Genomic DNA, 20,169 nt, shown 5'->3' with positions numbered 1-20,169 from the left:
CTGACATATAATGTGTGCTGACTTAGTTCTGTCTATAACCTCACAGTGGGAGGTTGCCGGCCTCCCTGGGCACCTTTACACAGTGAACTTTCATTTCAGCTGGGGAGTCTGTCAGGTATGTTGCTGATTGGAGATGCCATGTAAATAATTCATGGGAGATTTTTAAATGTTTTGGGGTTTGCAAAAGAGAACTAGGCTAGCATTAGTCTTTTATGAATAGATGCAGAATTAAAAAACAAGGAGGAACATATTTCCAGTGAAAGTCTCTCAAAAACAGGGTAACAATATCTTCAATAGATTGAAAATAGGTGACGTGTAGTGTTTTATTCCTCTTATATGAAGTGATGTTGGTTTTACCAAAGGATTAAAATTTTAACAACTCTTTTTCTTTTTAAAGTTTGATTCTATCTGATAATTTATTATTCTTGTTCTTTGGTTATTTGCTGATCCTGATAAACTATGGGTTTTCCTCCTGGTGAGAGCAGTTATTATGGAGATAATAGCAAACACTTGGCTTGGTATATGACTGGGGCTAACAAGGGGATGACATTGATGGTGCAAAATAATTCTTTCCTTGAAGGCACTCTTAAGTCCTAAGAGAAAGATCAGACTGTCACAAGGAAGGGTGACTGGTAATAGAGGCAGTTGCACAGGTCAAATGAGAAACTCCAGTCAACAAATAGTGAGGCATTAATCAATGCAGCTGACTTGTCAAGAAATACTTCTGGAAGGAATCTCAGGTCCAATAGGAAAACTAGGAAACCAGATAGTTCTCATAGGTCTAAGCAAGAGAATTATCCTGAGTTAGGTGGCTGTTTCAGAAAAGTGGTAGAAAAAAGACTGTGAAAAGGAGATAGGAGATCTCTGTAATGAACACAGACTTCTCAGAACACTAATCCATGCATTGGAGGAGTAGTACAAATACCATGATTACTTAATCTCATTTTAATTCTCAGTTATGGTTTATATCCACATGTCCCCCCAAACCCTCATGCAGTCACAAGTGGGGCTTTTTCAGAGATGGCTGAACCTAGGTGTGCGATGCTGGGATTAAGAGTATGTGATTACTAAATCAGTCCACTGATTGGTTTGGCACTGCCCTAATCCCAGTAGCCTAGATAGAGTATACAAGGGGCAGAAAGAAGCTGCTAAGGTCCTTTGCTTTCTTGTTTTTACTGTCTTCTGCCTGCCAAGAACTGTTTTCTCCTATGCAATGTCCCTCTGCCAAGCCACCATGCCTTGGAGACAGCTGATTATGGACTGAAGCCTCTACAGACTGTGAGCTAAATAAACTCTTCTCCCTTTAACTTTGGGTATCAGAAATTTTGTCTCAGGAATGAGAAAAGTAACTAAGACATGCTCCAAATAAAAAGCATTTGCATATAGTTTTTATTATCACATTCTTGCATTGTCACTTCATTGTCCATCCATTGTTAGATTAAATAGAAGTAGCAACTTGGTAGTTTTTACCTTCTGTTTCCTAGAGTATGATACAGACCCAATTACTGACTCCAAACACAAGCCCAAACTGCTCCCAATAAACTGAGAGAATAATACCTAGCTTAATAAATTAGCACATATATTGTGTGTAAAAGAGTAGTAAATTAATTTGGTGGTGAAATGTGTGATAAACAGGCATGGTAAATGTTGATAACAAGTTACCACCTATCTTCTGTGGGCTTAGGATGGGTCTTGGCTTTCTTCATTCAACATAGGCATATGAAAGATAAGCTGTATAGAGCACATGTTCCCATGAATGTATTCAACTAAGTGTTCTTTTTAATTCTCCATTGCTGTCTTTCACTTTATACAGTATTGTCTGTTGTTTACAGCACAAACTCTAAAGCCCAAAATCATGAATTAGTTAAAGTGTGTAAAATACACAACTGCTTTATTTGTGGTCTTGGGAAGTTACTTAATCTGTCTTAATTGCCTTCCTTCTAGAGGAGACATAATAATAGCACTTAATTCAGAGGGTGATTGTAGGACTCAATTATATATATAACATATATGCCTGTGGTAATACATGTACTAATTGGTGTAATTGCTTTGTAAATATTATTTTAAATTGTTAAAGCAAATTTGAGAGAAAAGACATTCCAAAGTTAGACATATAGAGTTTATCTTATTGATATTGCATATTTGCTTATTGTAATGTAAATTTACATGTTTTTCTCTATGTGTGAAATGAAACTATCCTGGGGATATTATTTAGGGTATATTTTATTAAGGTAAATTATAGATAGACCAAAAGTGTACTTGTGGTAGAATCATAGTTAATAGTTATGTTAAATGGTTAATGCATGGTGTTTGAGCCAGATTAAGTTTGGTCCTATATCAACTCATAAAAATTTTACAATTAGGTCAAGTAAACCTTTCTACATTGATTTGAATTTTTTATTGATTAATTTTATTGGTACATTTTAGGTAGGCAATATGATGACATTCATCATTGGAAATTTGTACCTTTACATGATATATCTTGGTTCATATTTTTCCCCCATCCCCCTGCCCTCCCTTCAACCCTTCTGCCCCTCCCTATTTACAAAGACTGTTTCCATTTTTTCCTTTTCTCATATTTATTCCTTTCCCCTACCCTTCCATTTTAGACTTTTTCTTCCTATTTCACATTATCTATTATACATTTTGACCCTCATTTACATTTTCAGTTTCTTACACCAGAGGAAATATTTGGTATTTACATGTGTCCTATTTATTTCACTTAAGAGTATCTCCTTAATGTGCATCCATTTAGCTATAAATGTCTCTAGTTTCTCATTCTTTATGGCTGAGTAGTACTCCATTTTATTAAAAAAAAACCCACATCTTCTTTATACAGTCTCCAGTTGATGGGCAATTGGGCTGTTTCCAAGCTTTAGCTATTACAGACTGTACTGCTATGAACATGGGCACACATATATCGCTGTGGTATGATTCTTTTAATTCTTTTGGAAGATACCCAGCAGGGGAGTGGCTGGGTCAAGTGGGACCTCTAACTCTGGTTTTTTGAGGTATCTCTGTACTGATTTCCACAGTGGTTGCACCAGTCTGCACTCCCACCAACAGCTGAGAAGGGTTCCTTTTTCCCCCACAACCCCAGCAGCATTTGTTATTGGTTGACTTTTTAATAGCAGCCCTTCTTTCTGGGGTGAGGTGGAATCTCAGTGTTGTTTTCATTTGCATCTCTCAAATGATCAGAGATGTTGAACATTTTTCCATATGTTTATTTGTTATTTTTACTTCTTGTTCTGAGAAATGTCTGTTCATTTCAGATGCTCATGTTTGTTTGTCTCTTTAAATTTGGGAGGTATGACTTTTTCAAGTTCTTTATATATTCTAGGTAGTAGACCTTTGTCTGAGGAACAACTAGTAAAATTTTTTCCACATATTGTGGGTTGTCTCTTCACACTGTTGGTGTTTCTCTTGCTGTGCAGAATCTTTTCAATAAGATGAGATAGGGCTGGGGATTTAGCTCAGTGGTTCCGCCGCCTGCCTCGCAAGCACAAGGGCCGGAGTTCAATCCCCAGTACCAAAAAAGAAACGAACAGTCAGTAAGATGAGATCCCAATTGGTGATTATTTGTGCTAGTTCACATGTGACTAAGGTTTTGGCAGTGAAATCTTTTTTCCTATGCCAATGTCTTTGAGTTCTATCTAATCTCTCTTCCAGCTGGCTTAGTGTTTCTGTTTTAATATTTAGATTTTTGATCCATTTCAATTTTAGTTTAGGGCATGGTGAGTGAAATAGGTCTAGTTTTAATCTTTGGCAAGTTGAAACCCAATTTCTCCAGCACCATTTATTAAAGAGGCTATGAGGTGAGGTGGCTGAGTATGTCTGGAGTTGTTTGTGCATTTTCAAATCTGTTCCATTGATCCTTGTGCCTGTTTCTTTGACAGTATCATGATGTTTTTATCACAGTGGCTTTGTAGTATAGTTTCAAGGTGGCAATTGTGATATCCCCTACCTTGTCTTTGTTGCCTAGAACTGCTTTTTTTTTTTTGGTAGCAGGGATTGAACTTGGGACCTTGCGCTTGTGAGGCAGGCAGCAGAACCACTGAGCTAAATCCCCGGCCCTAGAATTGCTTTTGCTGTTCTAGGTCTCTTCTGGTTCCAAATGAATCTTTGGATTGTTTTCTCAAGTTCTTTGAAGTATGTTGTTGGAATTTCAATTGGGATTGCATTGAATCTATACAGCAGCTTTGGAAGTATGGCCTTTTTAACAATATTGGTTCTTCCTACCCAGGACCAAGGGATATTTTTCCAATTTCTGTTATCCTTTTCAATCTCTTTTTCAGAGTGCTGTAGTTTTCAGAGTATAGGTCTTTGAATTCTTTCATTAGTTTGATTCCTAGGTATTTCTTTTCTTTTTTTTTTTTTTTTGATGCTATGGTGAAAGAGTTGTTTCTCCAGTTCATCTCTCAGTGAGTCTGTGGTTCTTGTGGAGGAAGGCTATTGATTTTTTTTGTGTTGACCTTGTATCCAGCTACTCTACTAAATTTGGTTATTAAGTCTAGAAGACTTTTGGTGGAGTTCTTTGTGTCTTCTATATAAAGTATCATATCATCTGCAAAAATGACAATTTAACTCCTTCATTTCCTATCTTTATTCCCCTTATTTCTTTCTCTTGTCTAGTTTCTGGGGTTAATGTTTCCAAAACTATATTAAATAGGAAAGATGATAGTGGGCATCCTTGTCTTGTTCCTGATTTTAATGTGAAGGATTTCAGTTTTTGACCCTTTACTATGATGTTGGCTGTTGGTTTTTCATAGATGGCTTTATTGGGTTGAGATAGAGACCATCTAGTCCAATTTTCTGTAAGGTTTTTATCATGAATGGGTGTTTGGATTTTGTCCAACGCTTTTCCTGCATCTATTGAGATAACCATATGGTTTTTGTCCTGGGCTCTATGAATATAGTATATTACATGTATTGATTTGCATATGTTGAACAATCCCTGTATCCCTGGGATAAATTCCACTTTGTCAGAATATATAATCATCTTGATGATCTTCTACATTCTGTTTGGCAGTATCTTACTGAGGACTTTTACATCTACGTTCATTAGGGAGATTGGTCTATAGTTCTCTTTTTGGTTGGGACTTTCTCTGCTTTGGGGATCAAGGTGATGCTTGCTTCCAGGAATGAATTTGGCATTTACTTAAAATTTTAAAGATAAGGTGTCATTATGTTGTCGAGGCTGGCTTTTTTTTTTGTATTAAATTCTTTTATTGGTACATTATAGGTATACAACACAATTACATTTCTCATTGGGAACTGTACCTTTACATAATGCATCTTGGTTCTCATTTTTTCCCCATTCCTAGCCCTCACTTCATGCCTTCCACCATTCCCTATTTACAAAGACTTTATTTCCACTTTTTCTATTTCTCAGCATTTTTCCTTTCCCTTCTTTCCTTTCCCCTGCCCCTCCCAATACCCCTACCCCTTTGGACCTTTTATTCCTATTTTACATTCTTGATTATTCATTCTAATCATTGGTACATTTTAGGTATACAATATAATGACATTCATCATTGGAAATTTGCACCTTTACATAGTCTCTCTTGGTTCTTATTTTTCACCCTTGCCCAGCCCTCCCTTCAACCCCTCCAGTCCTCCCTATTTACAAAGATTTTGTTCCTATTTTTCCATTTTCTCATATTAAACCCATTCCCTTCTATCCTTTCCCCTAGCCCTCCCACTTCCTTCCCCTTTGCCCCTTTTCTTCCTATTTCACATTACCTACATACATTTAGTCCTTATTTACACTTTCAGTTTCTCACACCAGAGAAACTATTCAGTATTTACACGTGTGTCTTATTTATTTCACTTAAGAGTATGGCCTCAATGTGCATCCACTTAGCTAATAAAAGTCTCTAATTTCTCATTTTTTATGGCTGAGTAGTACTCCATTTTATTAAAAAACCACATTTTCTTTATCCAGTCTCCAGTTGATGGGCATTTGGGCTGTTTCCAAGTTTTAGCTATTACAAACTGTGCTACTATGAACATGGGCGCACATATATCACTGTGGTATGATTCTTTTAATTCTTTGGGGAAGATCCCCAGCAGGGGAATAGCGGGGTCAAATGGGACTTCCAGTCCTAGTTCTTTGAGGTATCTCCATACTGATTTCCACAGTGCTTGCACCAGTCTACACTCCCACCAGCAGTGGAGCAGGGTTCCTCTTTCCCCACAGCCCCGCCAGCATTTATTATTGGTTGATTTCATGATAGCAGCCATTCTTTCTGGAGAGAAGTGGAATCTCAGTGTTGTTTTCATTTGCATCTCTCAAATGACCAGTGATGTTGAACATTTTTTCATGTATTTATTTGCCATTTCTACTTCTTTGTGTGAGAAATGTCTGTTCATTTCAGATGCCCATTTTTGGATTAGGTCTTTAAATTTGGGAGGTCTGATCTTTTTAAGTTCTTTATAGATTCGAGATAGGAGACCTTTGTCTGAGGAAGAGCAGGTGAAGATTTTTTCCCACATTGTGGGTTGTCTCTTCATACTGCTGGTGGTTTCTCTTGCTGTGCAGAAGCCTTTTAATAAGAAGAGATCCCATTTGTTGATTGTTTGTGCTAGTTCACGGGCAACTGAGGTTTTGTTCGTAAAATCTTTTCCTATACCGATGTCTTCAAGGGTTCTACCTAACCTCTGTTCCAACTGGTTCAGAGTTTCTATTTTAATATTTAGATCTTTAATCCATTTTGATTTTAGTTTAGTGCATGGTGAGAGATACAGGTCTAGTTTTAATCTTTGGCAAGTTGAAGCCTAATATTCCAGCACCATTTATTAATGAGGCTATCTTTCCTCCAGTGAGGGTGTTTGGCTCCTTTATCAAAGATGAGATCGCTGAGTGTGTCTAGTGTTGTTTCTGCATCTTCTAATCTGTTCCACTGGTCCTGAAGTCTGTTTTTTCACCAGTACCATGCTGTTTTTATCACAGTGGCTTTGTAGTATAGTTGCAGGTTGGGGATTGTGATACCCCCTGCCATGTCTCTGTTACCTAGAATTGCTTTTGCTATTCTGGGTCTCTTCTTGTTCCAAATGAATTTTTGGATTGTTTTCTCAAGGTCTATGAAGTATGCTGCTGGGATCTCAATTGGAATTGCATTAAATCTATATAGCAGTTTTGGAAGTATGGCCATTTTCACTATATTAATCCTTCCTACCCAGGAGCAGGGGATGTCTGTCCATTTTCTGATATCATCTTCAATCTCTCTTTTCAGAGTGCCATAGTTTTCAGAGAAGAGGTCTTTGATTTCTTTCATTAGGATGACTCCTAGGTATTTCAGTTTTTTGGATGTTATTGTGAAAGGAATTATTTGCCCTATTTCTCTCTCAGTGAGTCTGTCATTGGTGTAGAGGAAAGCGATTGATTTTTGTGTGTTGACCTTATAACCAGCTACTTGACTGAATTTGGTTATTAAGTCTAGAAGACTTCTGGTGGAGTTCTTGGGGTCTTCTATATAGAGGATCATGTCATCTGCAAATAATGACAATTTGACTTCTTCATTTCCTATCTTTATTCCTGTTATTTCTTTCCCTTGTCTAATTGCCATGGCTAATGTTTCCGGAACTATATGGAACAAGAGTGGTGATAGTGGACATCCTTGTCTTGTTCCTGATTTGAGTGTGAAGGATTTCAGTTTTTGACCATTTAGTATGATATTGGCTGTTGGTTTTTCATAGATGGCTTCTATCAGTTTGAGGTAGAGACCATCTATTCCAATTTTTTGTAGGGTTTTTATCATAAATGCATGTTGGATTTTGTCAAACACTTTTTCTGCATCTATGGAGATAATTATATGGTTTTTGTCCTTGACTCTATTGTTATAGTGTATTACATTGATTGATTTGCATATATTGAACCATCCCTGCATCCCTGGGCTGAATCCCACTTGATCAGGGTGTATGATCTTCTTGATGATCTTCTGCATTCTGTTTGCCAGTATCTTATTAAGGATTTTTGCATGTATGTTCATTAGTGAGATTGGCCTATAGTTCTCTTTTTCAGTTGGGTCTTTCTCTGCTTTGGGGATCAAGGTAATGCTTGCTTCCAGGAATGAGTTTGGGAGTATTGCTTCCCTTTCAATTTCATTGAAGAGTTTAAACAGTAGTGGCAGCAGTTCCTCTCTAAATGTCTTGTAGAATTCAGCAGTGAAGCCATCAGGGCCCGGGCTTTTCTTAGGTGATAAGTTTTTAATGACATTTTTAATTTCATTGGTTGATATTGGGTTGTTCAGAATTTTTAGGTCTTCTTCGTTCAACTTTGGTCATTCATATGTATCTAGGAATCTGTGCATTTCTTCTGTGTTGTCCATCTTATTGGAGTATAGGTTCTGGAAGTAGGTATTGATGATCCTCTGGATTTCTGCTGATTCTGTTGTCATTTCAGCCTTTTCATTCCTAATTGCATGGATTTCGGCCTTTTCTTTCCTTTTTCTGACAAGGTTGGCTAAAGGTTTGTCAATTTTGTTGATTCTTTCGAAGAACCAACTCTTGGCGTCGTTCTCTTAGTCTCCATTGCATTGATCTCTCCTCTGATCTTTATAATTTCCTCCCTTGTATGAGCTTTGGGGTTTTCCTGCTCTCCTTTTTCTAGAAGCTTGAGGTTCAGCATCAGGTTGTTTAATTGGGCTCGTTCTGTTTTCCTAATATGCATATTCACTGCTATGAATTTCCCTCGTAAGACTGCTTTCATTGTGTCACATAGATTCCGATATGTTGTATTGTCATTGTCATTTAATTGAAGGAACGGTCTGATTTCTTCTTTAATTTTCTCTGTGACCCATTGGTTATTCAGAAGTGTGTTGTTCAATTTCCACGTGTTTATGAAACTTTTTGAGTTTCTTTTGCTATGGATCTCCAATTTCATTGCACTATGGTCTGATAATATATAGGGGATAACTTCAATTCCTTTGCACTTACTTAAACATGTTCTATGTGTGAGTATGTGGTCTATTTTGGAGAATGACCCATGTGCAGCTGAGAAAAATGTATATTCTGATTTTGTGGGGTAGAAGACTCTGTAAACATCTGTTAAGTTCATTTGTTCAAGAGTTCAGTTGAGTTCTAGTATTTCATTACTTATTTTTAGTCTAGTTGATCTATCTCTTTGTGACAGTGGAGTGTTGAGGTACCCCACTACAATTGTATTAGTGCATATATGACTTTTCATGTCCATTAGTATTTGTTTTATATAGTTGGGTGCACTAGTGTTTGGTGCATAGATATTTATGATTGTCATCTCTTTCTCTTGGATTCTTCCCTTTACAAGGATGTAGTGTCCTTTTTCGTCTCTCTTCATCAGTGTTGGTTTGAAATCTACTTGATCTGCCAAGAGGATAGCTACTCCTGCTTTTTTTCGGGTTCCTGTCACATCGAGTATTGTTTTCCACCCTTTAACTTTCAGTCTATGAGTTTCCTTTTGAATTAAGTGTGTTTCTTGTATGCAGCATATGGTTGGATTTTGCTTCTTGACCCATTCTGCCAGTCTATTTCTTTTGATTGGTGAATTGAGACCATTAACATTGATGGTTGTAACTGAAACATATTGACTTGTCATTGCCATGACTTTTTCTTTTTGTTGGGTTCTCCCCCTTTCCATTTAATTTCTTGTCATGCCAGATGGGTTCATTCTGCTTTGCTTCCTGGGGTTGTGATCCTCAGTGTCTGTTCCTAGGATATTGTGTAAAATTCTTTGCAGTGCTGGTTTGGTATTCATGAAGTTCCTAAGGTGCTCTTTGTCATGAAAGTATCTTATTTCTCCATCCATTTTGAAAGATAGTTTTCCAGGGTACATCAATCTGGGTTGGAGGCTGTTTTCTTTTAGGGCTTGGAATATGTCACTCCAAGCTCTTCTTGCCTTGATGGTCTGTGTTGAGAAGTCTGCTGTGATTCTGATGGGCTTTCCTTTGTATGTGATTTGTTGCTTTTCTCTAACTGCTTGTAGAACTTTGTTCTTCTGTTGTGTTTCTGGAATCTTAACAATTATATGCCTGTGTGTAGATTTTTTTTGATCAAGCCTAGTTGGAGTCCTATATGCCTCACTTATCTGTATGTCAAGCTCTTTCCCCCTGCTTGGGAAGTTTTCTGCCATTATTTCTGTGAAGAGATTTTTTATGTCATCTGCACTCTCTCCTGTTTCTTCATTGAGTCCAATCAGTCTTATGTTATTCTTCTTTGCATCATCTAGCAGCTGCTGGATGGATTTCTCATGTTCCCTTATAATTTTGAAGCAATTTTTCTTTTCCTGGTCACTAATTGCAATCTTATCTTCTATATCTGAAATTCTGTCCTCACATTGGCTCATTCTGCTCTGTAGACTTTCAATGGAGTTTTTCATGTCGTGGAAATCTATTTGCATCTGTTTTATGGATTCCATTTGTTTCCTATGTTGGGATTCCATCATGTTCCTGAGCTCTTCTCTAGATTATTTCTGATTTCATTTTTCCCAGATACCCTTTTGTTGCCTGTTCAGTGTGTCCAGTTGGTTGAGTATCAGTGTTCCATCTCATTTCCCTTTGGGGTTGCTGTAGGTGATCTGGAAGTCTGGTTTTGAGACTTATTTACGTGTTTTCTCATTTCGACTGAGGTAGAGGGCTGTTAGCACCTGTACGGATTACCTCCTCTGAGCTGGGAGAGGTGGGACAGGGGCCAGGAGCAGCGGTAGGGGATGGTAACCCAAAAGCCCTTTCCTGTGGGCTGGGAGCAGTGGTAGGGATTGTGACCCAAAAGCCCTTTCCTGTGGGCTGGGATCAGCAGGAGGGATGGTGACTGGGAAGCCCCTTCCTCTGGACCAGGAGCAGTGGGACGAAGGCTCAGAAGCCCCTACCTCTGGGCGGGGAACAGCGGGACTCAGTACCTTGGTCTGGTGGTCTGGTGTCCTCTGTGTCTTTGTAGTGTGGAACCAGGTGGCTGCCTGTCTGCAGCGGGGTGATTCTGTGTCTTCCGCGCAACTCAGGACCTCCGTAGGGCGTGCACAGACCTTCCTGTGTGCAGTGTGGTGATTCGGCGTATTTGCGCGACTGGGGACCTCGGTAGGGTGTGGGCAAACCTGCCTGTCTGCAGCAGGGTGATTCGGCGTCTTCTGCGAGACCCAGGCTGGCTTTTAACATGTGGGTGTGAAAGATCCTCTTGCCTTAGTCTCCTAAGTAGCTGGGACTACTGGTAGGCACTCCGACACCTAGCTGTACTTTTAGTATCCATCTGTGAGGTAAGAACAATAGTACTAGACTCTTGAGGATTAAATGGATAAGGATTAAGCACTGAAATAAATTATTGGCAAATATGAATATTAATCATTAGCAATTTGAATAACGATAACTGTCATGGTAATAGCCATTATAATGATAATCTTTACCATATTGCAAGTCTGGGCAGTGTTCTGAATGCTTCATCTATTTAATCTTTAAACAAGCCTATGAAGAGGTAGCATTATTAGTCTTTTATACATGAGGAAACTGAAGTACAGTAAGATTAAGTATAATTCTCATATTCCGCAAATAAAAAACCAAATAGGAAATCTAACTACATTTATTTGATTCTAAGAGTAACCTATCAGTTGCTATATCATACAGTTTTTAGGGATCATGTTTTGCATAAATAACATAAACAAGTGTTCTGGTAAGTCTTACTAGTGTGTCAATAAAATTGTGTATACTCCCAGTTTATCATCATTTTTGTTCCAGTAACATGAGAAGTTAGTTAACTCATTTACATCTGGCATGATCACTTTTTAAGTGCTTAAACACCCTTCGAAGAATTGAGAGAGATTAGGATAAAAACACATTAGTTTATCAATGATGTACATTTCTAAATTGAATTTGAATTGAATTTAATAAGAAAATAAAATAACAATGAAGTGTCAGGTAAAGAAAATAACTAAAAATGATTGCTAAAATTAAATACATTTTCATAAATTAAGTAGCACCTAAGAATGATATAAAATTGTGTAGCTAAAGCCATGACAGGCCAGGTGATAGGATGGAAATCATACTACCATTTAGCAAGAGAAGGGGAGCTTCAATATTAACTTTACAACTCACATCTGATGCACTTTCTTTTTTTCTCACTGTTATACATTCACATAGAGATAAATATTTATATATTTATATATTTATACTCTCTCTATATATATTTATATATATTTATATTATATTATATTATATATTATATTTATATTATATTATATTTATATTATATATATTTATATTTATATAAATATATTTATATTCCCGTTTTTATGAAGTCAAAGATAATTTAAATTTGGTATAAAAGCCAAAATACTAGAAAAGACTGGTTTTTAGAGTTCACATTTCTTAATGCAAGTGTGGGTTTCTCAATAGTTAGGCCTGGCTCTGGTCTTGTTCTCAAATTTAAGCCTTGCTGCTTACAATTAAAAATCTTTATTGATCTAATAACATCATAAAAGTGTTTTTCTGCTAAGTAGTATTACCAAACTTTTATTGAATGATAAGTATTAGTTACAAATTGGGCATGGCATATGGTACTTTCTTCTAGAAAAAAAAAAAAAAAAAACTTTCCAAAGAGATTTGGTAATTGTTGAGCAGATATAATTGAATCTGTAACTATTTAACAGCATGTTATCAGAAATGCTAAATATAAAAAATGTGTAATCAACTGACTGGAAATTAAATTCACTTTCCCCCTACTTTATTTCTCACAGAAATGAGGATGAAGGTCCTGCGGGGCAGACTGAATCAGCTCCCACACCAGACACTGGACGGAGTGTCCAGAAGGAAGCTTGGCCACCGCTGTGCTGCTCCAGCGGAGGAGTCCACTGTGCCTGCTCCCAGCACTGCCAGCCTCACATCGCAGGGGTACACCTCTGCTCTGGGCTCTCCTGCTCGGCAGGCACACCCACCAGAGACTAAGAACTGGAACATGGCCCAAGAGCTGGCAGGTCCAAATCAGCTACTGCTGCTGGGCCCAGACCTTGGCCAAGACAGGCAGCAGTGGCAGGGACAGAGTCAGCAGAGTGAGGAAAGGGGCAGCTTAGGCCTTTCCCAGGAGAAGAATACCCTGTGAGACACAACTGGAACATTCTATTTTCATTCAGCACAGCCAGAAGCTATTCAGGAGCAGCTGTGACCAGGGAGGGATGTGGCCATTTGTACTCAAAGATAGAATGTTCAAAATATTTCTAGGTGATAAGGACGCAAGAGAACGTCTGACCTGTGTGGACCAAAAAGGAGGAATGTGGAATCTGAATCAAATTTTTAAAGTATAAAAGGGAAAGGCAGTCATATAAATGCTTATAGACAGAAAGAGTGTCTGATGGTCTTTTGTGTCTTATCACTGATCCTACTCCAATGCCAGACAAATCATATGTTTTTAACCAATTGTTATTTTTTTACTTAGTTTTAAAGTAGCTATGATTCTATTTCACCAATTTAATAATCACATAGTACTGATTTATATTAGAAGGATTTTTTTCTTAAGCTTCTTCTGGGATGAGGACCTATAAAAGTTTGGGCATGTCTTTATGGAAAATCATGAAAAGTTCTCGTCAGCTACAGCTACTTCTTCAGTATTACAGAAGCACATTCCTTTACCCTGTAGGAACATCGGAAGGGCAGGAGAATGTCCTGCTCCTGATTTATCAGAGATTACCTTCTAACCACAAGGCCACTTCCTGCTTTTTCACAGGTGGATTTTATTTCATGGCTTAAATTCAGTCATTATTGGGAGCCCACATCAGTGCAAGCGTATGAAGTTTGTACCTCAAAAGTGCTTACATTTGAAAATTTTATTTTCATGGTCTTCACTGAGGTTTTAGTTAAAGACAAAGATGTAAAAGTGCTAAGTTTGGAGAAGGAAATTATCTGCGGATCACAGTTCTATTTTTCAATGGTTTTCTCCATTAGTACCTGGATCAAATTTGCAACTAGACGAAAATTATGTTCGGAGACCACAGATAGCCAGATGGCCAAGTGGATCATCAACTAATTGTTTCATTAAGCAACTACTTTTTCAATAAGAAAATGCACAGAGCTACCCAAGAAATGTAAGGAAAGATTGCATCAGGCATTATTATTCTAGGCTGTTCTAAGACTCTAAGGGAAAGCAGAGCAAAGGATCATGTGTTGACAAATCGAGTAAGGATATAGAGCTCATTTAACCTCATTTACACATTTGCATAGGGCCTTTTTCTGTTCAAACTAAAGAATACATTTGGTAGCCTGTTTTTGTCCTTGGTTCTGTACCTACAAGTCTTGACACTCCAAGAATATAAAGCAAAGGCAGCAGAAATGAGAAATTTCACAGAGTTTGCTCTCAGATTTTCCTAAGGTATAAACCAGGATATCTCAATCTCTGAAAAGCTAAGGTTCCATCTTGCATTGGAGCTGGAACAGGGGAAGGAAACATGGTCCTCTGTTGATGAATTTTAATAATGAATCAATCTCTCAAGTTAGGACCCATTGGAGGAACTGGCAGGAAGCCATCCTCTGTGGTATGTCTATGGGGAGGTATATCTCATCTTAGCATGAGTTACCAGGAAGAGTCTAAGCCTCTTTGTCTATTCGCAAAAGTCATGTAAATGCCTCCATCCCAAGGCTGCCCCTGAGTGGAGGTAGGCAGCTTCTCTGTAGCACCATGTTGGATTCTGAGGGAGATATAAGTAGATATTGAGGTTGGTGTCTAGGAGATTACAGTCTATGCTATTTTTGCATAAGGAGGCTACTGAGGAGCAATCTGGTCTGTAGAAACTTACTCTGAAGGTGATAGCTGGATGCCTGAAGGGAAAAATCCTCTTTGCTGATGTGTTTTGGGGGCCACCAACAGTGCCTGAAAACAACAAAGCAAAAAAAACAAAAACAAAAACAAAAAACTTGAATGACTTAGGAAGAATATTGCTATTATAGTTTAGTCTATGTCATAACATTATGAAAGTCATTTGCTTTTATACATTTTGTAGTGTATACATTGGATTCTCACAGAGCTCTAATTTTCTTGCACAGAAACATTTCAGAAGTTAAGTCTTTTGAGGAGTAGAACATAACGGCAGTCTTAGTCCTTGCACTATCTGCTGAAAGCTGAGGGTTTACCTAGGAATACACTTTCCCATGTCACTCCAGTAACTTCCATTACCCTATATATTTTAGCCTAGGTCTTTCCGATGCTCTATAGTATAGTATAGTATAGTATAGTATAGTACAGTATAGTATAGAATTTATACCATGAGTTTGAGTTGCATAGTGAGAATTTCAGTAGGGTATCTCACAGCCACTGTAGTACCCTAGCCCCCAAAATTGTTCTTCTTCCTGATTTTTTCTAACTCGGTGAATAATATCACTGCACTCAGTCCAACCATTATCCATGGTTCCTTGTTGAATATTACTCTTCCCAGTGAGATACCAGGTCTGTTATTTTTACCTCTTCTCCCAATCTTTACTTTCTCCTTATGTATCCTCCATGTGCCATGAAACTAATCTTTCCAGAAGGCAAATTTTATCTTACCTATCTGTTTAAGGATAACCACAATTAACTTTTTAGTTCCACCCAGCAAAGCCTGGAATCCCTGTGGAGAGACATCCAGAATACCATTCAGAGCTATAGCACATGGTAAGGAACTTCAGAGTGTATCAAGAATCTACCTCTCCCCCAACTCCTAGGTAAGCTAGTTCTCATTTTCTTCCTCAAAAAATGGGAGAACTGGGGAATCCTTGGAGGCAAAGAGAGCAACTCTTGGTTCATTTATGTCTGAAGATAAGTCAATTAAATAGAACACCACAGTAGGCCAATCCCAAACTTCTTCAGACCATTAACATGTTAACTAAGTAAATACTTCCCAGCAGCATAAAGCTACACCCTTTATCCAAACAAATAATTGAAGGATAATTATGTTATTTCAAAGAATCTCTTTTTGTAGTCAATTCCTGATTTTTAAAATATGACTGACTCCTTCTGTTTGAGACTATCCTAAAACTCCAGGGTGTTAAAAAATGTTGGAGAGCAGATTTTCAGTGTTCTTACCTAAAAAAAAAAAAAAAAGTGATGTGCTGCTTGATCGAGCCTCTCCACAGTGTGTGCATATTTTGAAATATGTTGTACACGATAAATATATACAATTATTGTGAAACAGATACGAAGATCTTTATAAATACTTACGCATATCAAACCTGAGAAGGAAGTTTGAAGGGAGCTAGAGAGTTTGGACTGTCTCTCCATGCTTTTGGGATTGTGTCCAGTGAAGGTACCAGAGTGACAGATGTCTTCCAGAGTGAGAGATTGAACTCATCTGACCATCTGACCAAGATATATTCTGCAGCATACCCGCCCATGTTATTGCCCCATGAGTTTGCCAAGAACCAAATAACGTTGAGGTCTCCAAAGGCCAGTTCTTTGCAAAGATTACTTAGTTGAATTACTCCCTTACATCTAGTAGTCTAACTCCAAAGGTATAAAATTACTGTCTATTGAATTTTGCAACCTATATGTAAAATGAGTGTATAAAAATGTAATATAAATCACATGCAAATATTAATGAACCCAACATCTATCAAATTGTACATGACAATAAGTGAAGGATTTTAATGAATTACATCATTTAAAATTCATGTAGTATTCCATCTTTTGCTTCCAGAATGTTTTTAATGTTATTCTTGAAAAAGCTCTAAGTAGAAGGAATTAGATACTATTGAATGGAGAACAGTTTATTTCAACCTATATTGTAGCACTGTGACATATTTGAGAGACAAATCATTTATCACCAGGATGCACTTTTTTACAAAAAGAATGAAAGATTTTTATAGTGTTAAATGGGGCTTATATTGTACAATACAGAGATTTTTGTGTTAACAAATATTTGTTAACACTTGCTATATTTATGCTTAAATAACTTACTAAAATGATTGGGATCCCTTTGCTTGGAACAATTCTTGCCATCAATCTGGTTTGCTTTGAGATAGAGGATTCATTTATTGCATTCATGGAACTTTCTAAAATTCACTGGAATTCAAAGAATTGATTGTTTTTATGTCATACTTTATTTCAGTCTCACTTATTATGTCTTTTACTTCACAATTAGTAGCTGCAACAAGAAGATGAAAAGTCAATTTGCTTTTAGAAAGTGGCAAATAACCACTCTTTTACTCCATTTCATAGGTGAAGAAACAGAGTCAGTTGCCATTATTGTCTTTGGTCCAAGGCAAATTGAAAATTTGCATCTTTTTCCCTTTTATAATTTCCTAAGGTTAATGATACATCCATCTAGTAAAATAACTGATATAAAAATTATTTGTTATACTATTATATTAATAATTATAAAAAATACATAGCCTGTGCTTTAGTAATTTTTTTGAACATAGAAAAATTATGGAGAGGTACCAAAGAAGATTTGGTAAATAATATTTATTTCTGAGTAAGGAATATGGGTTGATTTCATGCTTCAAATTTTATATCCTTTGTATTTCAGTATTTTTATAAACACATTACACTATGAAGATAAATTTAAAGCTATTTTCTTTAAAGTATTGACTATAGTTTGGCAATCTCTTTAGGTTACAGACAGAAATGCAAAATGTTTACAAGAAATACCCCTAGTCCTTGAAGGAATAGTGGGACACGTACAGAGAAGGACAAGAATACAGAGAGTAGAAAATAGGTGTGCAATGATGCCAAGGAGGAATAAAAGGAAAAGTAAAGAAAATCTATAAATGAAGAAAAGATGCACTGTGGTAGGCAGTTGGTAAAATGTGGCCAAATCTACTTTCCCAGCACAGTGTCCCTGGCATTTGAGAGATTCCCCCAAGGATTACTTCATGTGTAGGGCTTACAAGACAAAAAAGTATATGGCTATGACCTTTACATCTCTCAATAAAATTCAGATATAAGAAGGCCACTTTGCCACTTTCCTATCACCCATGTGGAGGAGGCACTGGGGAGCAGACACTCATTATACGTCAAGCATAGATCCCACAGGATACCTGAGTACTGAGAAGGGCCCATGTGAGTGTTCCTTCCTCCATCAGGTTAAAGCCACATTCCATGCTCATTTCAATCCAGGCCCACAAAATGTATTCTAAACCTCTACTGGGGAGTATTACTCTGAAAATAAATAAAGTTAGCAGCTATCACTGCACACTTATTAGGAGGTTCTGGAGATTAAGATTCTTGTGATAAAGGTGAAGGTCAAGAGGCATAGACTTTAGTTTGCAAATAATAGATGTGAGAAATAAGATGCTCCAAAATTTTCTCAGATTTTCAGATGATTGGATAATCCTATGTGCATATCCACCATTTTGCAAATCTAAGAGACCTATGAATTTGGGCTACAAGTACAGTAATAGCAAATATCAAGTCTCACCACCCTGCATGTTTATATTCTATTCTTCATGAGGTCACTGCCTTAATTATCATTTCATTTTTCAACATCCTCAGTGTCTCTCCATCTACCAGTTTATTCCTATGATTATCCAACATGGTTAAGTAGCTTCCACCTGAAAAATGAAAAAAAAGATTCTTTGATCCAATAGCCCCCTTCAAAACTCTTTCTCATTTTTCTAATCTCATTTCAGAAAAATTGTAAGATTTTGTTGTAAATCATTTCATTACTTCTTTTGTTTCCACTCGCTATACAAACACTTTAATGTGTCATTGAGCTCCTCCAGCGTAAAGACTGTTCTAGTGAAGATCATAAGTGGTCTCTATGTTGCCAGTTGTGAGGAATGATTCTCTGTCTCATCCTTCATGACTTCCAGGAGCATCTTTTTCTCAAGCACCACTATCCTCTGTTGACATTTTCTTTCCTTAGTTTACTCAAATGTATCTGTATATATGCAATTATCTCTCTATAAACAATAGGGTAAAGGCTCAAATAATGATCTCTGATCCAAAACTTAGGTTCTTGGCTAGCCCAGTCTAACATAGTACTGAGAAAAGACATGTAAAAATTCAGGGCTTTTAATTCAAGTTGCCACCTGTCTTGCTATGGACTAATTGTATACTCCTCAAATTCTTACATTGAAACCCTGGTTTCTAATGCCATGGTATTTGGGAGTAGGGCTCTTAGAAGGTATGTAAGATTATATTTGAGGAAGGGGTCTTCATGATGGGATTAATATCCTTATAAAAGAGGAAGCTATATGAGAATCTCTCTCTCTCTCTCTCTCTCTCTCTCTCTCTCTCTCTCTCTCTGTGCCATATAAGGGCACAATAAGAAGTCACACATCTGCAAACCAGAAAAAGAGAGCCCGCGTCAGGAACTAAATCTACTGGCACCTTGATTTTTAGATTTTCCAGTTTCCAGAACTATGAAAAATAAGTGTTTTTTGTTTAAGCCATTCGTACTCTTATAACTGTTGTAACAGTCTGAATTGATTAAGACACTCATGAATACTCAGATCAATGCACAACATGCCTTTTCTCTATATTCTTACAGTTCTATACTTTAAAGGTTGGCAAATTTAAAATGACATCTTATTATTATTTCTAATGCATTAAACTTAATAAATTTTTATGCTCTTGCCTCAATCCAGTCTCACCCATCTGATTTTTTATTGGATAGTGTAATCAATAATCTCAAGATTTTATTAACAGTCATGTTAAATTCTTCTTTTAATCTTTGTATTTCTTCTTTCAATCTTTGTATTTCTTCTTTCAAAAATAATTGTACTATTTGAATTTTGGTTTATAAACAAATGTTCAACAACTATTTAATATATGTTTATACTTAGTTTGCTTCTGTGTTCACAGATAATCTATATAATGGTTCACTCATTTATAATCCATTAATTTTATTTTATATGAATACATTAAAATACATTTTCTAGTCTTTTTTCAAGGAAAGACAACTTTTTGAGGCCCTTTCATACATAAAAACAACTTGGCTAAGTATAAAATATTTTCATCACAATACTTTGCAAAGTTAGGGAAACATTCCAGTACTTTCTGATTTTAGTGCCTCAGAAGAGAAGACAAAAACCAATGTGGGTTTTATTTCTGTCTAGAAATAAGACAACCTTTCTTCTATGTTATTTTAACTTAAACACTTTGATAATTCTCTGGGTAAATCCAATTCTCTCTAAGGCTTTCTATTTTTAGTCTATTCATACGCTAGGCAATAATTGCAAAGAGAAGGCCATAATGTTTTTAACAAAAGGAAAAAGGCTTCATAGGGAAGAAAAACTTAAGTGA

General features: G+C 36.9%; 1 protein-coding gene across 10 annotated transcripts in view; it reads left to right on the top strand.

Annotated features, from left to right (window-relative positions):
* The window catches only part of Pkhd1 (PKHD1 ciliary IPT domain containing fibrocystin/polyductin), a 513,180-nt gene extending 493,629 nt beyond the window's left edge, over nucleotides 1-19,551 (top strand). For 3 of the 10 annotated variants that reach the window (XM_004869044.3, XM_004869042.3, XM_087188161.1), the window contains one exon: nucleotides 12,698-19,543. In XM_004869044.3, the coding sequence (XP_004869101.2) occupies nucleotides 12,698-13,059 (362 nt within the window). In that variant the 3' untranslated portion in view covers nucleotides 13,060-19,543. Of the gene's footprint in view, nucleotides 1-12,697 lie in introns of all 10 variants that reach the window. The other 7 variants (XM_087188167.1, XM_087188166.1, XM_087188170.1 and 4 more) reach the window with 6 other exon arrangements.
* The last annotated feature ends 618 nt before the right edge of the window (nucleotides 19,552-20,169 follow it).

This window comes from Heterocephalus glaber, unplaced genomic scaffold (genome assembly GCF_053883595.1).
Source record: "Heterocephalus glaber isolate CG9 unplaced genomic scaffold, H.glaber_assembly_v1.0 deba00001523, whole genome shotgun sequence".
Classification (NCBI taxonomy): domain Eukaryota; kingdom Metazoa; phylum Chordata; class Mammalia; order Rodentia; family Bathyergidae; genus Heterocephalus; species Heterocephalus glaber.
The sequence above is the reverse complement of the archived record's forward strand: the minus strand, read 5'-3'. Positions and strand labels throughout refer to the sequence as shown.